This window comes from Vipera ursinii (genome assembly GCF_947247035.1).
Source record: "Vipera ursinii genome assembly, chromosome: 2".
Classification (NCBI taxonomy): Eukaryota; Metazoa; Chordata; class Lepidosauria; order Squamata; family Viperidae; genus Vipera; species Vipera ursinii.
Genome location: NC_139513.1, coordinates 111,813,088 through 111,831,768, shown reverse-complemented (window position 1 = coordinate 111,831,768; position 18,681 = coordinate 111,813,088). Strand labels below are relative to the sequence as shown.

At 44.3% G+C, this 18,681-nt stretch overlaps 1 protein-coding gene across 1 annotated transcript in view; it reads right to left on the bottom strand.

The window, feature by feature from the left end:
- Positions 1-8,669: 8,669 nt before the first annotated feature.
- The window catches only part of LOC310633407 (TBC1 domain family member 24-like), a gene marked incomplete at both ends in the record, with an annotated part of 29,768 nt that continues 19,756 nt past the window's right edge, over positions 8,670-18,681 (bottom strand). Inside the window, 4 exons of the mRNA XM_083351113.1 lie at positions 8,670-8,836; positions 11,885-12,149; positions 13,918-14,013; positions 15,696-15,759. Of these exons, the coding sequence (XP_083207239.1) occupies positions 8,670-8,836; positions 11,885-12,149; positions 13,918-14,013; positions 15,696-15,759 (592 nt within the window). The remainder of the gene's footprint in view (positions 8,837-11,884; positions 12,150-13,917; positions 14,014-15,695; positions 15,760-18,681) is intronic.

The window sequence follows — 18,681 nt, the reverse complement described above, 5'->3', positions numbered from 1 at the left end:
GACTCCTGACAATTGCCCACTGCACTTTTCTCAGCAGCATTTTTCAGAAGTGGCTTATCAGCTCCTTCTTCCTGCGGTTGAGAAGAAGTGACAAGCCCAAGATCAGCAAACTGGCTTTGTGACCAATGCAGGAATAGAAATTACATCTCCTGATTTCTAGTCTTGGCTTTAACCACTACACCAAAGTAACTCTCAGCAGTGAAGAACTGTGTTTGTGTATGTGTTAAAAAATGATCCATCCCAGGTATCAAATATGTTAGGTATGCCACTGATTCTACCTATGTTCCTTAGGTTGGTTTGACTGCCCTTCTTTCCATGCTCTTGTTTGGATAACCGCAAACCTAAAATAATGTAAAATCTTGAAATATCTGGAAAGACACCAGAGCAGATCTGCCCTTAGAGAGGAAGGAAGCAGATTCTACCATGCTGAATCAGTGAACAAAGTCCTGACTAACTAAGTATTAGATAGGGATGGGGTGATAGTGGATTAAAACTGACAAATATAGAGAAAATGTCAAATATGCAACAAATGTATTTTTTAACATGACAGGACAGAACAATGATTAAATACATGGAAAAATTATAAGCATTATAATTCTTTAGACCAGTACATACTGATACTCAAAAAGCCAAGTTAAACCTCTCAGCCTAAAATATTCCTGACTTAAATAGCAGAAGTGTTCCCACCGCATACTTAAATTGTCACTTAAAGATTTATTGGCTACCTTTGCATAATATGCCAAAATTGGTAATGTTCATCTTGATGTCAGTGGAAACTCAGAAAATGGGTTAATTCAATAACTAAAATGTGCCCATTATGTGAACACGTGAATTGAATTTCTGCTCTGTTGCATTGCAATATAATGAATCTTTGTCATCTTTCTGCTCAAGGATGACCATGTTGAAATCATGGCCACTTTTTAGAGAATGTACAGAAATGGATGTTTTATTTAGATATTGTCTTAGAGCTCTTCTCTAGACCATATTAATGGATTTATAAAAGTGTAGTTCATTTTGTCCTTTTCTGAAAATGTCACCTTGGGATTATTGATCAGTAATGTACTCAGTAAATGGCAGAGGAAGCACAAGAACATGAACTACAATTTGAAAAATATAAATAGACAGCAAACAAATCTTTCAGGGATAAAGTAAACAATTAAATGAACAGGAAAGATTCTTGTAACTGCTGGAAGATTAAGCAATTTATTATGGAATAAACTTTCATGGCACAGAATTGACTTTTCCTCTGCACCATGTTCAGTTTATGATGCACAAAGTACTGTTTTTTGGATAGACTCTAAGGCTTATTATATGTCGTGTTCCTCAACAGTCAACATGTTCTGTGCATTTACCTGAATAGTTGTGTATACACTGCTACTATATTTTTGAATACCAATGATGTTTGCATTTGTCAGATGGCAGGCATACTATATTGCTCTTTCCTTTAAATGCACATCTTTGATGACAAGAGCCATGTTTGTTCAGCAACATTTATTCATCATTGAAGATTGAAAGGAAACTGAAATATGGAATGACTGGCAGACCTGAAGGCCAAAGACAATTTTATTTTCTTTCATCTTTAAAGCAGATGAATTGGGCAGTCAGGCGGTGCTGTATGTATTTAATGTAAAAGCATTAACTCATGAAAGGGAAGTTCTATTCTTTTTTTACAGGAAATCTTTTACTGACATTTCTTAATGTAGCACATGCCAGATGCGACGCTCAGGGGCCATACTGATAAAAGCATGTAGTCTAAAAATAGCCCATTCAGTTGGATGTCTTAGTTCCTTTGTAAGGAGTTCTCTAGCACCTTGAGATAAGATCTGAACTCGTCCGCTTGAGTGTAAAGCCCAGATACTGGGTTGCACCGGTGTGCAGAACAAATTCATTAAAAGGCACATATCATAATAATGCCACTGTACCTTATTTCCTAGGTCCACTTTACACCCAGTGCAAAAATGAACACTTGAGGAAATTTTGGAAATGTTCTAATAATGTTCCCATTACTAGAATTGTACTGCAGTACTCACGTGATTTCAAGTTTGTTTGTTTGTTTTGCCAGTAAAGGAGATGGAAACAAAACTAAAATCAACTAATTCTGTTGGTCTCCCTTTCCTTTACTCCAGGGGTGTCAAACTCAATTTCATTGAGGGCCGCATCAGCATTGCGGTTGCCCTCAAGGGGCCGGGTGGGTATGGCCAGGGTGGGCGTGGCCTACTGGGTGGGCATGGCTAGAATGCGTATGGCCTACTGGGTGGGTGTGGCCAGCTCCACATCGTTGGCATCAAGGGTGCCTATGGGGGCCTGGGCAGGAGTGGCACAGATCTGAGGGTCTCTGGCAGAAGGAGAGTCTCTGGGCCAGGGCCAAGGCAGTGGGGGCCGTTCCCTCCCTCTTTCCAGGATGGCTTCGCGGGCCACATAAAACCACTTCGTGGGCCGGATCCGCCCCCCGGGCCTTGTGTTTGACATGTCTGCTTTACTCTGTTAGTCCCAATGAGCACCAGTTGCCAAACACAGTATATCTTGGTACTGTTCTGCCAGTTTTATATCTAAATTTAGCTCTTCTTTAGTTGGGTTTCAAGATGGCGGACGTGCTTGTCCGAGCTCCGTGAGCTCCGTGAGTCCCAGTTTGGAGGTGTCCTTTTGGAGCCCCTCAGGAGCCTTCGGGCTGCCTGGGATGTGGATTGGGGGACGAGGCAGCTAACCTGCGAGCTATTTCATCTGTCTGCCTTCGTTTGCCTTCTGCCTTCTGCCGCTTGCCGCTTGCCGCTTGTCTTTTTTTTTTTTTTTTCGGGCCGCCTCTCAGCTGTTCGTCGCCGCCTCCGGCGTTCCCTGCTGTTCTTGCTGTTCTCTGCTGTTCCCTGCTGTGCCGGACCGGTTGGGCTGCTTGCTGCTCTCAGACAGGTTCTGGTCGGCGAGGAGGACGAGGAGGACACTTGCGGGTGCGTTTGGGGTGGCGGTGGTGGTGGCGGCTGCGTGGGCGCTGGCGGCGGCAGTTTCTCGGGCTGCGCTCGGTGCGGCGTTCGGTGGCGGCGTTTTTTGCTTCCCCGGGCCGTTTCGGGCCGCCCTTAACATCTTCGGGCTGCCTCTGGTTGCCGAGAGAGACGCCTGTGGGTCCGACTTGGCGGCGGCGATGGCGGCGATGGCGGCGACGGCGTGGGCGTTGGCGTTGCCGCTGGTAGCGGCGTCTCCTGGGGCCGCATTCGACGGCAGAGATGGCCTGCATCCGGCGACGACGGCGGCAGCAGTGGACTTGGGCCGTTCTCAACGACCAGCACTAAGCGGTGGCATTCCTGGGGCCTCTTGGCCCGAATGGCAACACTTGACCTGTTTTTGGGCCACCTCGGCGGCATCAGTGTTTTCTGGCCTATTTGGGCCGCTTGTGGAGGCCAGTGACTGGCTGCGATGTTTCTCGGGCTCTCGGCCCCTCCCGCCGGCGGTGGTGCTTTCATCTCACCCCAGACTGCATCAGGCTGCTTTTAGTGACGCTATCGTCCTCGGGCCGTTTTGGCGGCGGAGAGGGCGACTGAGAGTTATCCTAGCAGCGATGATGCTTCCTGTGCTGCCTCGGACCGCTTGTGTTGGCAACGGCGTCTTTGGACCGCTTCAATGGAGCAACAGGCGGTCTTTATACCACCTTTGGACCGCTCTAACGGCAGTGACGCTTTTAGACCATTTCGCCCATTTTGGCCCGTCTACTCTTCTGCCTGAATATATAATTTTGTCTGCCTCCCCCTCTCCCCTTTGGATTTGGTCGGTCCTGGGTATCAGCCATGGTGGGAGAGTGGCTGACTTTTACATCTGCAGCCCCATAGAGGTGGGAGCTCTATGGGGCATGCCTACCCAGAGTATATCTTTGACCATCCCCAGGTACAGAGTTGCAACTTGCCGTGAGAGGGCGGGGGTGACCTGTTTACTGGGGCACCCAGCTAAGTGGCAGTGCAGCTGGGTGTGGATCCAGATATTTTCTTTTCCGGCCTTCGACCCTCCTATGGACTTGATCATCTCCAGGACTACCTATTCTGGACTTGCTGGACTAACATGCGACAATATACTAGCACGGACTTGCTCGCCCTCAGGGGTGCCCCCCTCGCCTGGGTGCGACCCGCCTCTTTAAATTCTAACCTCGATGAAGGGCCCGAGTTCTGGGTCTCTGAGAGATGGCTGGGTAGGGGTAGGGGCCGTCAACATAAATGTAACAAGAGGCCCCTGATTTTGTTTTTATCAAAAATTTTTACGGGGTTGGGGAGGGGGGTGGGTGATAGGGGTTGTTTGGCTTTGGGGGGCGGCCAATCAACCATAGTTCAGGCCAGACTTGGGTCTGACCGCGCGGGGGGAGAACGAGGGGTCGTTGTCTCCGGGGCTCATGAGCGGGTCGTGGGATTACCAATTCCCACGATGGGGAATGGCAGCAGGCGGATAGACAGGGGGCCATATCGTTACCGGGAGCGCCGTCTCCGCTATTTGCAAGCGGTGGGGCGCTCCGACCCTCTGCTTCTTTCCCGAGGTTCCGGGAGCGAGGATGTGCAGCCTCCTGAGCTCCGGCTGGTGTACCTGAATGCCAGGTCCGTGGTCAACAAAGCTCCCCTTATTAGGGATTTAGTTGACGGTGAGCATGCGGACCTGGCTTGCATCACGGAGACTTGGTTGGGGCCAGAGGGTGGGGTCCCTTTGGTTGATCTTTGCCCACCAGGCTTCCGGGTGCTACACCAGCCTCGAGCTCAGGGTAGGGGTGGGGGAGTGGCGGTGATCGTTAGGGAGACCTTATGTCCGCGGGAGACCACCGTTCCTCAGATAGTCGGGTGTGAGTCTCTCTTTATGAGATTTGGCTCTGGGGCGCAGTTGGGCTTGCTGCTCGTGTACATTTCGCCTAGTCGCGTAGCGGCAGCCCTGCCCGAGCTGCTCGATGTCCTCTCAGGGTTGGTGGTTGAGTTCCCCAAACTTATAGTTTTGGGAGACGTCAACCTACCATCCCTGGGAGGTTCATCTGAGCTTGCTCGGGAGTTCATGGCTTCCATGACGGCCATGGACCTGACGCAGGTAATTTCTGAGCCAACTCATGAGGGAGGCCACACCCTTGACCTGATTTTCTTATCTGGACGGTGGTTGGATGATCTTGGTGGGGGCTTTCCACTTACTATGCCCCTGTCATGGACCGATCATCACCTCCTGCGGCTGGTCTTCCATTTTGCCACCCCTCGCCGTGGAGGTACGGAGCCAACTAGATGGTACCGCCCCAGACGCCTAATGGATCCTGAGAGATTCCAAGCGGCGCTGGGGTCTCCACCTGCCTCCATTGCTCACAGCTCGGCGGATGCCTTAGTGGAAGCCTGGGAAAGGGCAGCCACTGAGGCACTCGACCGGGTTGTACCCTTGCGGCCCCTGACCCGGCGCAGATCCCAGCGAGCTCCATGGTTCTCCGCGGAGCTCCGGGAGATGAAGCGGCGGAAACGGGGCCTAGAGAGCTGCTGGAGGTCCAGCCGATCTGAACCCGACCGATTGCGGTTAAGAACCTATATTAGGTCTTATCTCGCTGCGATGAGGGAGGCGAGGTGTAATTACTTCTCTACCCTCATCGCGTCTGCAGACAATCGCCCGGCCGCCTTGTTTAGGGTGACTCGCTCCCTTCTTAATCAGGAGGTGAGGGAGGATCCCTTGCAGGGTCGTGCCGAGGAGTTTGGTCAACATCTGTTGGATAAAATCGCTCGGATTCGGACCGGTTTGGACTCCAGCTGGGCAGAGTCTGACGATCAGGACACGGGCGGTCTTGTCAATGTTATCTGGGAGGAGTTCGATTCTGTGACCCCTGATGAAGTGGACAGGATTATGGGGAAGCTGAGTTCCACCACATGCTTATTGGACCCGTGCCCTTCTTGGCTGGTTTACGCAGCTAGGGAGAGGACACGAGGCTGGCTCCAGGCGGTTATATCTACTTCTTTGAGTGAGGGTTATTTCCCCACCGTCTTGAAGGAGGCGGTGGTGAGACCTCTCCTCAAGAAGCCTGCCTTGGACCCAGCTGTATTGAACAACTTCCGTCCAGTCTCCAACCTTCGCTTTCTTGCGAAGGTTGTTGAGAGTGTGGTGGCGCATCAGCTCCCTCTGGTCCTGGATGAAGCGGATTATCTGGACCCTTACCAATCGGGTTTCAGGCCCGGGCACAGCACGGAGACGGCATTGGTCGCTCTGGTGAATGATCTCTGGAGGGCTCGGGATAGGGGGTATTCCTCTGTCCTAGTCCTATTAGACCTCTCGGCGGCTTTTGATACCATCGACCATGGTATCCTGCTGCAGCGTCTCAGGGGATTGGGAGTGGGAGGCACGGTTTTTCAGTGGTTCTCCTCCTATCTCCTGGGACGCTCGCAGTCGGTGTTGGCAGGGGGGCAGAGGTCGACCCCTAGGACTCTCGCTTGTGGAGTTCCTCAGGGGTCGGTCCTCTCGCCTCTCCTGTTCAACATCTATATGAAGCCGCTGGGTGAGATCATTCGTGGTTTTGGAGTTGGGTATCATCAATATGCTGATGATACCCAACTTTTTATTTCGACCCCAAACCACCCCAGTGATGCCCTCGCTGTGATGTCCCGTTGCCTGGAGGCGGTTCGGGTCTGGATGGGGAGGAACAGACTTCAACTCAACCCTGACAAGACTGAGTGGCTGTACATTCCGGCTTCCCGAGACACCTGGGATGTTCCACCTCTTTCTATGGGGGGTGAGCTTTTACCCCCTGTGGATAGGGCTCGCAACTTGGGAGTCCTCCTAGATTCACGACTCACTTTGGAGGATCACATAGTGGCCGTGACTAGGGGGGCTTTTGCCCAGGTTCGCCTGGTGCGCCAGTTGTGGCCCTATCTGGATCGGGAGGCCTTGTGTACGGTCACTCATGCGCTCGTGACCTCTCGCCTAGACTACTGTAACGCTCTCTACATGGGACTTCCCTTGAAGACTACTCGGAGGCTCCAACTGGTACAGAATGCGGCCGCGAGAGTTGTCTTGGGAGTTTCCCGGTACTCCCATGTTACACCTTTGCTCCGTGAGCTGCATTGGTTGCCAGTTGTCTTCCGGGTAAGGTTCAAGGTTTTGGTTATGATCTTTAAGTCCCTACATGGCATGGGTCCGCGATACCTCGAGGACCACCTGCTGCCGGCGTCGACTCCCCTCCGCCCTGTGCGCGCCCACAGAGAGGGCCTCCTCAGGGTGCCTCCTGTCAAGGAATGTCGACTGGTGGCCCCCAGGGGGAGGGCCTTCTCTGTGGGTGCTCCGGCGTTATGGAATCAACTGCCGGTCGAGCTCCGGATGGCATCAGACCTCCGATCCTTCCGTCGCGGGTTGAAGACCCATTTATTTGAACTAGCGGGTCTGGCCTGATGGGGGTACTTGGGTTTTTTATTGGTTTGTTTTAGTATTCTGGTTTTAACTTGGGCATTAATTTAATTATTTTTTAATGTTTGTATTGGTGTTTATATTTATGCCCTGTGAACCGCCCTGAGTCCCTTTGGGAGAAGGGCGGTATAAAAATCTCAATAAATTAAATTAAATTAAATTAAATGGGCCCATTTCTGCATGTACAAGGGCAATTCGGAAATAAATCTCCATTTGATTATCAATGACAGATACTCACAGATACAGAATTTTTATTATACACATTAGAAAGCTACAACATTACATTACTTTTTGACATAATCACCATTCAAATTGAAGCACTTTTCATAACGTCTTACAAGGTTTGAAATTCCTTATTCGTAGTCGCTCAGCATCAAATCTGGGCTAAAGGGAGGGGTGATCAAAAACATCCCAACTGGACAGCTTCAAAAGTTCTTGGATGTGTCCAGTGGTGTGCGGGTGAGCATTATCATGAACCAAGACCACACTGGAAGTCAGCATACCCCGATGCTTGTTATGGATGGCTCATCTGAGTTTTTGTAACATTTCACAGTAGACTTCTGAATTGATGGTTGAACCATGCTCCATGAACTTCATTAGCAGTACTATTTTGGCATCTTCACATTTGGCAGGATTTTCTATGGCACCACTTCCGGTGTGGTGTTGGTTCATGACAATGCTCGCTTACACACCACTAGATGCACCCAAGAACTTTTGAAGCAGTTCTATTGGGATGTTTTTGATCACACACACACACACCATACCCCAGATTTGGTGCTGAACGGCTACTACTAAGGAATTTCAAACTTTGTAAGACGTTATGACAAGTGCCTCAATTTGAACGATGATTATGTTAAAAAATAATGTAATGTTGTAGTTTTCTAATGTGTATAATAAAAGTTCTGTATCTGTGAGTGTCTGTCATAGATAAGCAAATGGAGGTTTATTTCCGAATTGTCCTTGTACCAGCCACATATTAGCATTCTTGGATAATCTCTGGCTTCTTGTGTTTCATTTAATAAGCGGAATAAGCAGGCATATGATCGAATGGGAATTCCATATCTTTTTTCAAAATTAATCCTTTCAAAAGTCCAAGCAGATCAGTTATAGGTAAATATATATCATCTAATATATTTTGTTATGCTCAGGAAAATTCTGGCCAAAAGGACTGTACTAATGGGCAACTACCCAAAATATTTAAAGATCTATTCCTGATGCTTAGAAGTCCATCTTTCAGTCATCACCTGATGACATGCTGTGCTTTGGAGAGGAATTTCAGTTAAAAATGTCCATCATGTGGAGGAAAAGGAAGCTGAAGAGTTTTGAAATCCCCAAACTTCTAGTAGCTGGATCTGGAAGTTTGGCTGGCAGAGAGGAGGGTTGTCAAATGTTTCACAATGTTCTGTTCTTCCATGATTCAGATTAGCATCAATATAGAGAGCCTGGCCTCCACCTCCCCCTAGGAAAAAAATCAACATGATTAATTAAGAAATGTTTCTCACCATCTTATGGAACAGAGTTTTAGATACTGACCCTGGTCTCCTTTCCTGTTACTTGCATCTAGCAGTTTCTGACTTGAATTGAAGATGGATGTGTTGTTATATTAGACATGACACAGTTTTTATATCATCATGGAAAGTGATGACTTATGAAAAATGTCTTAAATTGATGATTTTAGACATAAATGGTATAAATGGGTATGTCTAGTCTAATGAAAAGAAGGACCAAGGAGGGACATGATAGTACTATTCCAATATTTGAGGAGCTCCTACAAAGACAAGGGGGTCAAACTGTTTTCCAAAGCATCAAAAGGCAAGACAAGAAACAATGGTTGAAAACCATCAATGAGCACAAAGTTCTTGTCTAGATCAGGGATTATTCTGCAAAGTACATAATAGGTTTATTTGATGAATATAAGCCACCAAGGTTTATTATTCCATCCATACTATTTATTTATTTATTTTATTACATTTATATACTGCCCTTTCCCGAAGGACTCAGGGCGGTTTACAGGGTAATTAAAAACCAAGATACAAAAGTTAAAAACAAGTTTAAAAAGAAATTATATTTGTCCCTGTATAAATAAAACCCCAGTTAAAATAAGATTAATCCTCAGCCTGGGCCAGAGAGCTCGAAGAGCCAGGTCTTCAGGTCCCGGTGGAATGAACGGAGGTCGGGGGCAGTCCTCAGCTCCACTGGCAGCTGATTCCAAAGGGCAGGCGCCCCCACTGAGAAGGCCCTATCCCTGGGTGTCGTCCGCCGGCAATCTCTTACCAGTGGCACCCTGAGAAGACCCTCCCTGTGGGAGCGCACTGGACGAAGGGAACTTGATGCCGGCAGCAGGTGTTCCCTCAGATATCCCGGACCCAAGCCATTTAGGGCTTTATAGGTCATCACCAGCACCTTGAATCTCACCCGAAGGGCAACCGGAAGCCAATGCAGCTCGCGGAGTAGAGGTGTTACATGGGAGTATCGGGAGACCCCCATCACAACTCGCGCAGCCGCATACTAGGTAGTTCTTGTGTGTGTGTTGTTTCTATTTCTTAGATTTGGCCTGATATCAGTGAACAACATCTCCAGGCTTTGGTTAAGGATTTCATCTAATTAAAATCCTTAACACAATAAACAATCACTCTCCTCTTATATATATCTGTAATTATCTATAGATATCTATGAACCATCTTTCTATGAAGAACTCACCAATAAATCAACATAAATAAAAACAAAACAATTTATATAATTGAAATTTTTAAAACAACGGTCAAACTGCAAAGCCAAGTTTTAAAAAGTTGTTTGAAAATTCCTTTTAAAACTCAAGAGATGTAACTATCTTTTGCAATTAAGGACAGTAGTATTCATAATAAACTACAACTGGGCAGGTTCATCAAAGCTAACTACATCATGTTGTGGCTTAATATGACAAAAGAATACAACTTAGGGGGATTGCAAGAGAATGAGATGCTCTTGTGAGCACCAACATCTTTCAAGCCTATTCTGCAGATAACTGAACTGGTTCCAACAGATGCTCTGTAATTAGCCAGATCCATGGACATTTGGAACTTTAAAAGCTAGAGCCAGTTAATGAATTGAACTCATGAAATAATTGATGCTGGGCCCTGATCTTTTCTACTTATGTAATCAGAGCTCACCGTTATATACTGGCTAGCTGTTTCAGTTTTCACTGACACTCTGAACAATCCACTTCTTACAGAAAAGACTGAACTGAGTTAATTCTCACTGAATTTTCTATTTGAAAATTCAAATTTTATGTGGCTTGAAATCAACCTTTTTTATGTGACTGCCATTTGTAATGACCCTACCGTAAGCACCAACTTCATGTCACCATGTAGCACTCAGCAAGTGTTTCACCTTCCGCTCCTTGAGCTGACTTGTGCTCTCTCCATCCAGCAATCATTTCCTTCTTAGCTACTCCCTTGCCGCAGTTACCTTTCACAGCAAAAAAATCCCCATACAGGCTGTTGAACAAGAGGCAGCATGGCAAAGCCAGCTCTTGGTGAACGTGCAGGAGAGAGCAAATAAAGTATGGTGGCACATTGTCATTCACCAAGAAAGAGAATCCTAAGCACTGCAAGTTGAGACAAGGTGCAAGGTGGGAGTTCCAGCCAATAAGAAATCACCAAGCACCTAAAAAACAACAACCCCAACACCTTGCCTTATTTCTTCTGGAGGAGGAGAGACAGGCTTAGCTTTCCAACCCCAGAGAACATTTGTACTGCTCTCCTTTATGGGAAAGGTCATAGTTTGCTTTCACTTCCTCTAATGCTGAATTCAAGTAGAGTCTGCTGGCAAATTTATAAGCAAAGATGAGAGTAGGAGAATTTTTTTAGAAGTATTTACATAACCAGAAGTCAGCCAAGTAACTCACAATATTAGCTATGTTTAGATTTTGAGACAGACATGCTGGTTCAACACTAGATGAAGGGAGGTAGGTGGAAGCAAGAGCTAGGAGCTAGAAGGAAGAAACAAGGCCAAGCATATGTGATGTTGTGGAGGAGTGAGAAAAGTAGTCAAGAGAAAGGCACACAGAGGAGACAGGTGGATTTGTAAGTGACAGATTAAGGAAGGAAGAAAAGAGAAAACAGGGTGAAAAAAAAGCAAATGTAGCAATACTCCTGGAACAAAGGGTTTTATTGCAAGTCCCACTTGTTAGGATGTTGAGAGGATGATGATGATGGTCATAATGGTCATGACGATGATGATGTAACTGGTTCTATATGAACATTTCTCCTTCATATGTTTTGGTAGGACAACCTTGCCAAAAGTTCCTCATGACCCTTTACCATATTGACTTTCTCCTATACATCTTTTTCCTATCCCAAAATACACTGTAGGTTGTGATCATCCCAGTTCAGCTGTGGTTGACTTTATTTGTTAAATAAGCAGCACCAAAATAACATTTGATTTGAGGATTAGGGGCAGGGGGTGCCAGAAATGTGTATGGTGCTTAGATCTACAGATTATCCACAAGGTTTGTTTGCATCATTACCTATGATGATTCCTTCCTGGTTTCCAGACATAAACATGGAAGCTGTTTTGGAGGGCAACCTGAAGTGTCTAATTGCCAGAAAGGGAGAGAGACGGCATTTAATTGTTTCTAGCTTTGGTACAGTGAGGTGATTTGAGCTGGTTGTTTTCTGATTCTCCAAAGAAAAGGGAGATGGAGAACGCTGGCGTTGGGAACAAGGTAGAGCTTTAGCTTGTTCTGGCTTCTTGATGAAGACCCATTCATATCGCTCCATTTTAGGATGCACCTTTTAAGAAAAGACAATATCAATCAGGGATATTTTGGAACTCACCACCCAGAACAAACAGGCATTTCCCTCCCCCTCCCCCCGGGATCCAGAGTTTTGGTGTCGTTTTGGAAAGGAGGGTTAAAACAGCCCAATCCTCTCCTTAATTGGAGTGTTTGTCCCACAAAACAGAACTGAAATCTGACAAGGGTACAAGAGTACAGTAGCTAAAAAGAAATCAAACCAGAAAGACATCAGAGAAATGGGAAAGAGAAGCCTCGAACACAAAGGAGAGCACCATAGCAGTGGTCTTCAAGCAAAATAAAACTGCAGTTCTTGGCCCTGTACGATCAGCTAAGAGACAAAGGAGGAAAAGAGTCTGACCAGTGTCTACAAACCCAAGCAAGCCTACAAACCAGGTCCAGAAAGAGAGGTCTGTAAGCACTGGGGGGAGAGAAAAGCCCATAACAAAATCTATGGAGAGAAACGGGTTTTCACATGCAAGGGACTGAGGCTGGCTACAAGAGCTGAAGACCTGGGGAAAAGAAAATATTTAAAGAAATAACTGGACTTTCTTATTTTCTTTGAAGACATTTCGCTTCTTATCCAAGAAGCTTCTTCAGCTCTTCAGAGAAAAGGAAGAATCTCCATAGACATTTAAATAAAAAATTAAGGTAGGGAAACATAGTGCTACAAACACTATGAACATCACCATAGAACTTAGAGATAAGAATGTATAAATTAGGATAAAATCATTGTAAACTGTAATGGGAAACCTGTAGATTCAGAAAGGTGGGAAACTAGAAACACGCTTACAGTTAGCATTAAGGTTACAAGTAAGGAAAGGAGTTTAATTTTGTACAATAAAGCAGTTTTTGTAGAGATAGTCCTAACTGTGAAAAATTGGTACATTTAGCAAGGACTGCACAGGAATAGGAAGCTCTAAAGGAAAGATGCATAAGCTACAAGTTGTACTTAACTCCCTGGTGTTACACAACCACATGTTGGTGGCATACTATGACATGATTTGTATGTAATTACAATTTTAGTAAATATTTAAGTTTTGGCTTAAGCTGGTCAGAAGGGCTTGTTTCAAGGTTGGAACCTTAGTATTTTGTGAGGAGAAAGAATAATCAGATATTGTGGATTTGGGAGAATCAACTAGTTTAATAGCTAGTGGAGTGGGCCAAGCAATTTCTATATATGTAGAGTGGCTATGCAATATATACCATGCTACACTTCACTGGAGGTGACTTTGGAAGAACATCCAATGAAGTAATATTGGTGGGAGGAGAAGCCTCACATCTTTTGAGAGGGCATTCAGGGACATGGTTTTATTTTGGAATAATGAGACAGTTTTCATGCTTTGCAGATGTAGGACTCACCTGAAGCCCCAAAATACATGAGCTCTATTTTCTAATTTTCATCATACCATTAGGTGGACGGTTATACTGCTGGTCAGATTTAGTTCAGACTGACCAGTGCATATAAGGAACTGAAAGAAAGTACTTATTAAACCAATATATTCTCCATCATGGATCCCTGGTGGCACAGTGGTTAGAATATAGTATTGCAGGCAAACTCTGCCGACAGCCTGGAGTTTGATCCTGACGGGCTCAAGGTTGACTCAACCTTCCATCCTTTTGAGATCGACAAAATGAGGAGCCAGATTGTTGGGGGGCAATATATGCTGACTTTATAAACTACTTAAGAGAGTGCTGTGAAACACCATGGTGCAGTATACAGTCTACCTGCTGTTACTATTGCTATGGAAGTAAGTTAAACTTACTGTAAAAATAAAGCATTCTCCTGTGCCAAAGAAGCTTGTTGTTCCTCCCCGTTTTTTCCTTTCATTCCAGTCAGAGGAAAGAAATGCTCCACATACCTGAATGGGAGTAAGATGTGAGCAATTGCATATGGTTTCCTGATAATCAAAAAGTCTCAAGGAAATCTATGATCACAGAAGACCACTTAAACTCTTACTGTATTCAAACCATCCAGTGAAGAAAAAAAATGGGGCTATCAAGTAAAGTGGAGATGTAGTTTAAAAACATGTTGTTATTATCATCTTCCACTTATTTTATGAGGGCACCCTGGAGCAGAACATTAGGGACAAGGCTCTAGTATCTCCTTTTGATGCATATACAGGTTTAGGGGAGCAGTTTTGAATACGTTAATCCACTGAAGTTTTGCTTCATAAATACCCTGCACTTCCAGTGCGACTAATGTAGTAAAGGAATACATACAATTCCAGGCAGCAAAGACTAAAAAAACAATCAGTAAAATGCATAACCAAAGATTAGAAATAGCCAAGTAGTTGAAGATAGAACAACAAAATAACGCTGGAGTTTTGGGAACCAAAATCAGATCTTTCTCTGGCATCCAAGAGGATGAGGGTGGAGGTTCATTCTCTGAGCTTGTGGGTTGGTTTCCGAAAATTTCAATACCAGGCTAGGTAACATCTTCATTGGAGATGAAGACCCTCACTTGATGTGACCCCCTCACAAGACCCATCACAAGACACTCACCTGATGTAACCTTCCCATCACAAGACTGACTGACCGCACAAAGCCTTTATAAGCAGAAAAACACTGACACTGACATCCCCTAAACTTCACTGGTAACACAACATTTGGAAGCCAACCCATAAGCTTGGAGAACAAACCGCTACCCTCATCCTACACACAAGCTAGAGATATTCACCACCTTTGCAATCCAAGAGGATGTCAGGCAATGGTCACGGGAGAGAATGTTCAGAGATGACGCTCTTTTATCTGAAATATGCTATTCTTAGTAACCCAGCATGATGTTCATCCTGTAAATTTAGGACCTGGAAGCAACTTAAAACTTGTCCAGGTGTTAACGCTTCTAAGTGTGTGTTTGAGACTGAGATGTACACCTTTCCATATAAAGCTGTGAGCAAAAAGAAATGTGTGTCATATAAGAATTGCCTGCAATTTCCTTTTGAGTGGTTGGCGTTCACAGTTGGCGGCAAACTTGGTGAAACAACCCTCGGAATGCTTCCCCTTCCTCCTCATCAGGCAGGAAATGGATACTCAATATACAAATTATTACCTTTGAATGTGTCTCTGATAGGAACACATTCATTCATTCACTTGTATTGATTAAATGGTTCCCCCCCCATTCTTTTTTTTTGGTTGCAATTAGTGTGATTTATTCTTGAAACAATCCTCAACAAACAGTCACATGTGAAAACTTCCTGATTGTTTTATAAACCCCCTTATCTTTTCTTCAATCCTTGTCTTTTCTCCAACCCTCCATTAGCCTCTCAGACATCTACTTACCTCCATCATCAGCGTTCTTTAAAAAAATACTCCTGATTTAATAAGACTTAGCATGTAGACATTTGAGAGAGTTGTGCATCCTTTTTACATAGAAGTAAATGAATGCATGTTTGTGATTTAAGCACAGAATTTTGTTTTTAGCCTAGAAAACACATGTTGCATATGACTTTGGATAATTCCTGTTTTATTATAGCCCCATAGATGGAAGATCCCACTAACCCAGAATTTTTTGAGACACCGTATACAGAACTAAATCACTTACTTCTCCCAGTGTGTTTTTTAACAACAGTAAAGTTGGCTCATAGCCTTCACAGCAGGAATAAAACCTGTAGGAAGCAAAAAATGGGATGAAATGAATCCCCTGCTAATGGCTGGGAAAGCAATTCCTTGATGGCATTGAGACGGAGATGGCTTGAACAGTGGAGCATGTTATTCTTAGTGCTTTATTAATAAGCCTAGAGCAAGAAAAACAACAAGTGGATGGAAACCAGGCAGACTCTGAAATAGAAGTGGTCTAGTTACCTTGCAAGTTTTACATTATCTCAGATCCATCTACTTATTGAATATGTACGCAGTAGAACAAATTCCATTTTTCATGCAGAGGATTTTCTGCTATAAATCTTCTAAATATTCCAACCATTAGGAATGGGTGAAGAAGATGATGAAACTTGCAGAGATGGCTAAATTAACTTCTTTGATCAGAGAAAAAAATAATACTTAATTTATGGCTGATTGGAAACTCTTTAAAGACTTTTTGCATGAATGGGGAAAAATGCACCTATGACCCATGGTTTTGATGATTAGAACAAAATTGGATAATAGAAAAAAGTGAGCTTTTTTATAATAATCAAATAAGAGATAATTTTGTAATTGTACTTATGTTTGCTGCAAAGGATATCAGACACATCTTCCTATTTCTTTTTAACTTTTGTTTTTGTACCCACCTTCCTTCCTTCCTTCCTTCCTTCCTTCCTTCCTTCCTTCCTTCCTTCCTTCCTTCCTTCCTTCCTTCCTTCCTTCTTTGTGTTACTTTTAATGTTCCTTTTAAAATTTGCAATAACAATGTACTTTTTTTTCCTATATCCTTTTTAAATGTGCCATTTTTAAACTTGTGGAGTCCTCAGAGCAATGATTTAAAGGATGAGGACAAAGGGACATCTCTGCCAGAAGCAATGGAACAAAATGTAGAGAGTAAAAGAGGTGATCTTGAGGAAAATATGCAAGAACCTTAGACAAAGGAGCTGAGATATTATTTAAGTCCTGGGAAACAAGGTAATATTTGGAAGTGGCTCAGGCAGATATCTCTCTAATTCACTGGAGTATAAGAAGTAGGGGTGGGGGTAGGTGCAGAACCTTCTTGTTTACATGGTTCTCCTATTATAGCCCATCTCAACAAAGTATAGTTCTGGTCTTCCTATGGAGCTGATTTTCTACTCCTGTCTACCCAGTAGGCTGAAAGACACTAAATTGAACGTGAAGGTGCTAAGATGTTGGGAAGCACTGTTGATCCTTTCATTTATCTAAAAGCCTTATTACCACTATTGCTAAGCATGCCTTGTCTTCATTTCTGTCTCCTCTTTTAGGATAGCAGGAGAGTTCCTCTTGCCCTGCACACCTCTTACCTTCTGCCCTTGAACTAAGCCTCATGATGCTTTATATGCAGTTTAGTGAGCACAGATGGGACTAGCAAGTCAGTTGTTAAACGAAGCTGTCACTTAAATGAAACTGTGACTGTTCCCTTTGAAGTTACTTAAGCTTTCTTTTTACCTTACAGATCTGCATGGCCATACATGTGAGAACTGGTCACAAAGTTACTTTTTCATCACCATCATAAATGGTCACTAAATGAGTATCACCTATATAAAACCTTTTCCTCTTTGGATTTCCAGAGCAATTTGTTCCAGCACCTCTTGTTTTTGTGTTTGACATGACTACATACAGTAAAATGCCCGGAGGAGTAGCAGCTGGTAATGACTGCCAACAAGTCATTGTTATGTTAAATCCATAAAGGAAAAGCCAAACCGTTCCTTCAGACCCACCAGTATTCCTTTCTTTATTTAAAAGTGGCCACCCAATTCAACCAAGGTGATTCCCGCCCCTGGCCCCCCAAAAAAGAAAGAAAAAAGAAAAAACTGTAACTTTTTTTTCAAAATCATAATACATACATCTACAGTATAAACAATAATGAGATAATGTTGTTCCATGTTGTATAATAACTGCAAAGTGGACATTTGGAAGCCATAATTTCTGCTCAGTGAAGCAGGTAATTGCTCACATAAAAACCTGAATGCATCATAATCTCCATGGCACATGCAGGATCCTGACACAGATTCCTGGGTTTGGAATCAGACAGCTTAACTGTGGTTGTAAAAAGAGTGATAATTTTAATATAGGTGCACCTTGACTATCAGACGCTCCAAGCTGTAATATTCACACCATTAAGGATGTCTACTTAGATTCGTCTTTTGAGAGGGCATGAGGTTTTCCCACCCCTCCCAACACATCCTTAAGCTGTTCCTATTCTATTGTTGCTAAAGTACCTCCCCAATGTACATGGATTTCTAAATATTTCCCTTCAATTTTGAAAATATGTATAAGGAAAATGGCTAGAACACAGTTGAAGGTACCTCCCCCCCCATGACTAAAAGGCCAGTTGGTTATATGAACTGTGTGAACTGCAGAGAAGACCCTAAGGGCAGGCATGGGGGCATTCCAAAATATTAATATAAATGGGTCTTCTATCATTACCAGGATTTCAGCCATTTCCCACATATGCCTTTCACAGCATGGCCAAGAAATTACAACTTTGGTGGCCACACCCCAAAGCACCGCTAATGTTGATTCATTCAATGTCTTCTGCCCTCTTCCCTGCAGGCTCCTTTCTGAATGGCAGAATAAGAGGTAGGCCAGTGCAAAGCCACATCATTTCACTCTACTGAGCCATCTCTATTATGATCTCTGGGATGATTTGTTTCAAGTTAGTGGCTTCTTGTGAAGAAGCCAGAGTTTTTCCTGTGATATTAGCAATCAAGAGCAGTAAGGGTGAGCTCCACTCTGGTGGAGATTCACCGGAAGATTGCTGAACATCAGAAAAGAGGCTATTTCCTCATGGTTTGTTAGGTATGCCCAGGGCTTTTTTTCCGTTCCATCACCTTTTTTTTGCAAAAAAAGAGCTCCCTCTATTGGCTTTAAGAGTAGGCAATCTTGGCTGTTTTTTATGACTCGTGGACTTCAACTCCCAGAAATCC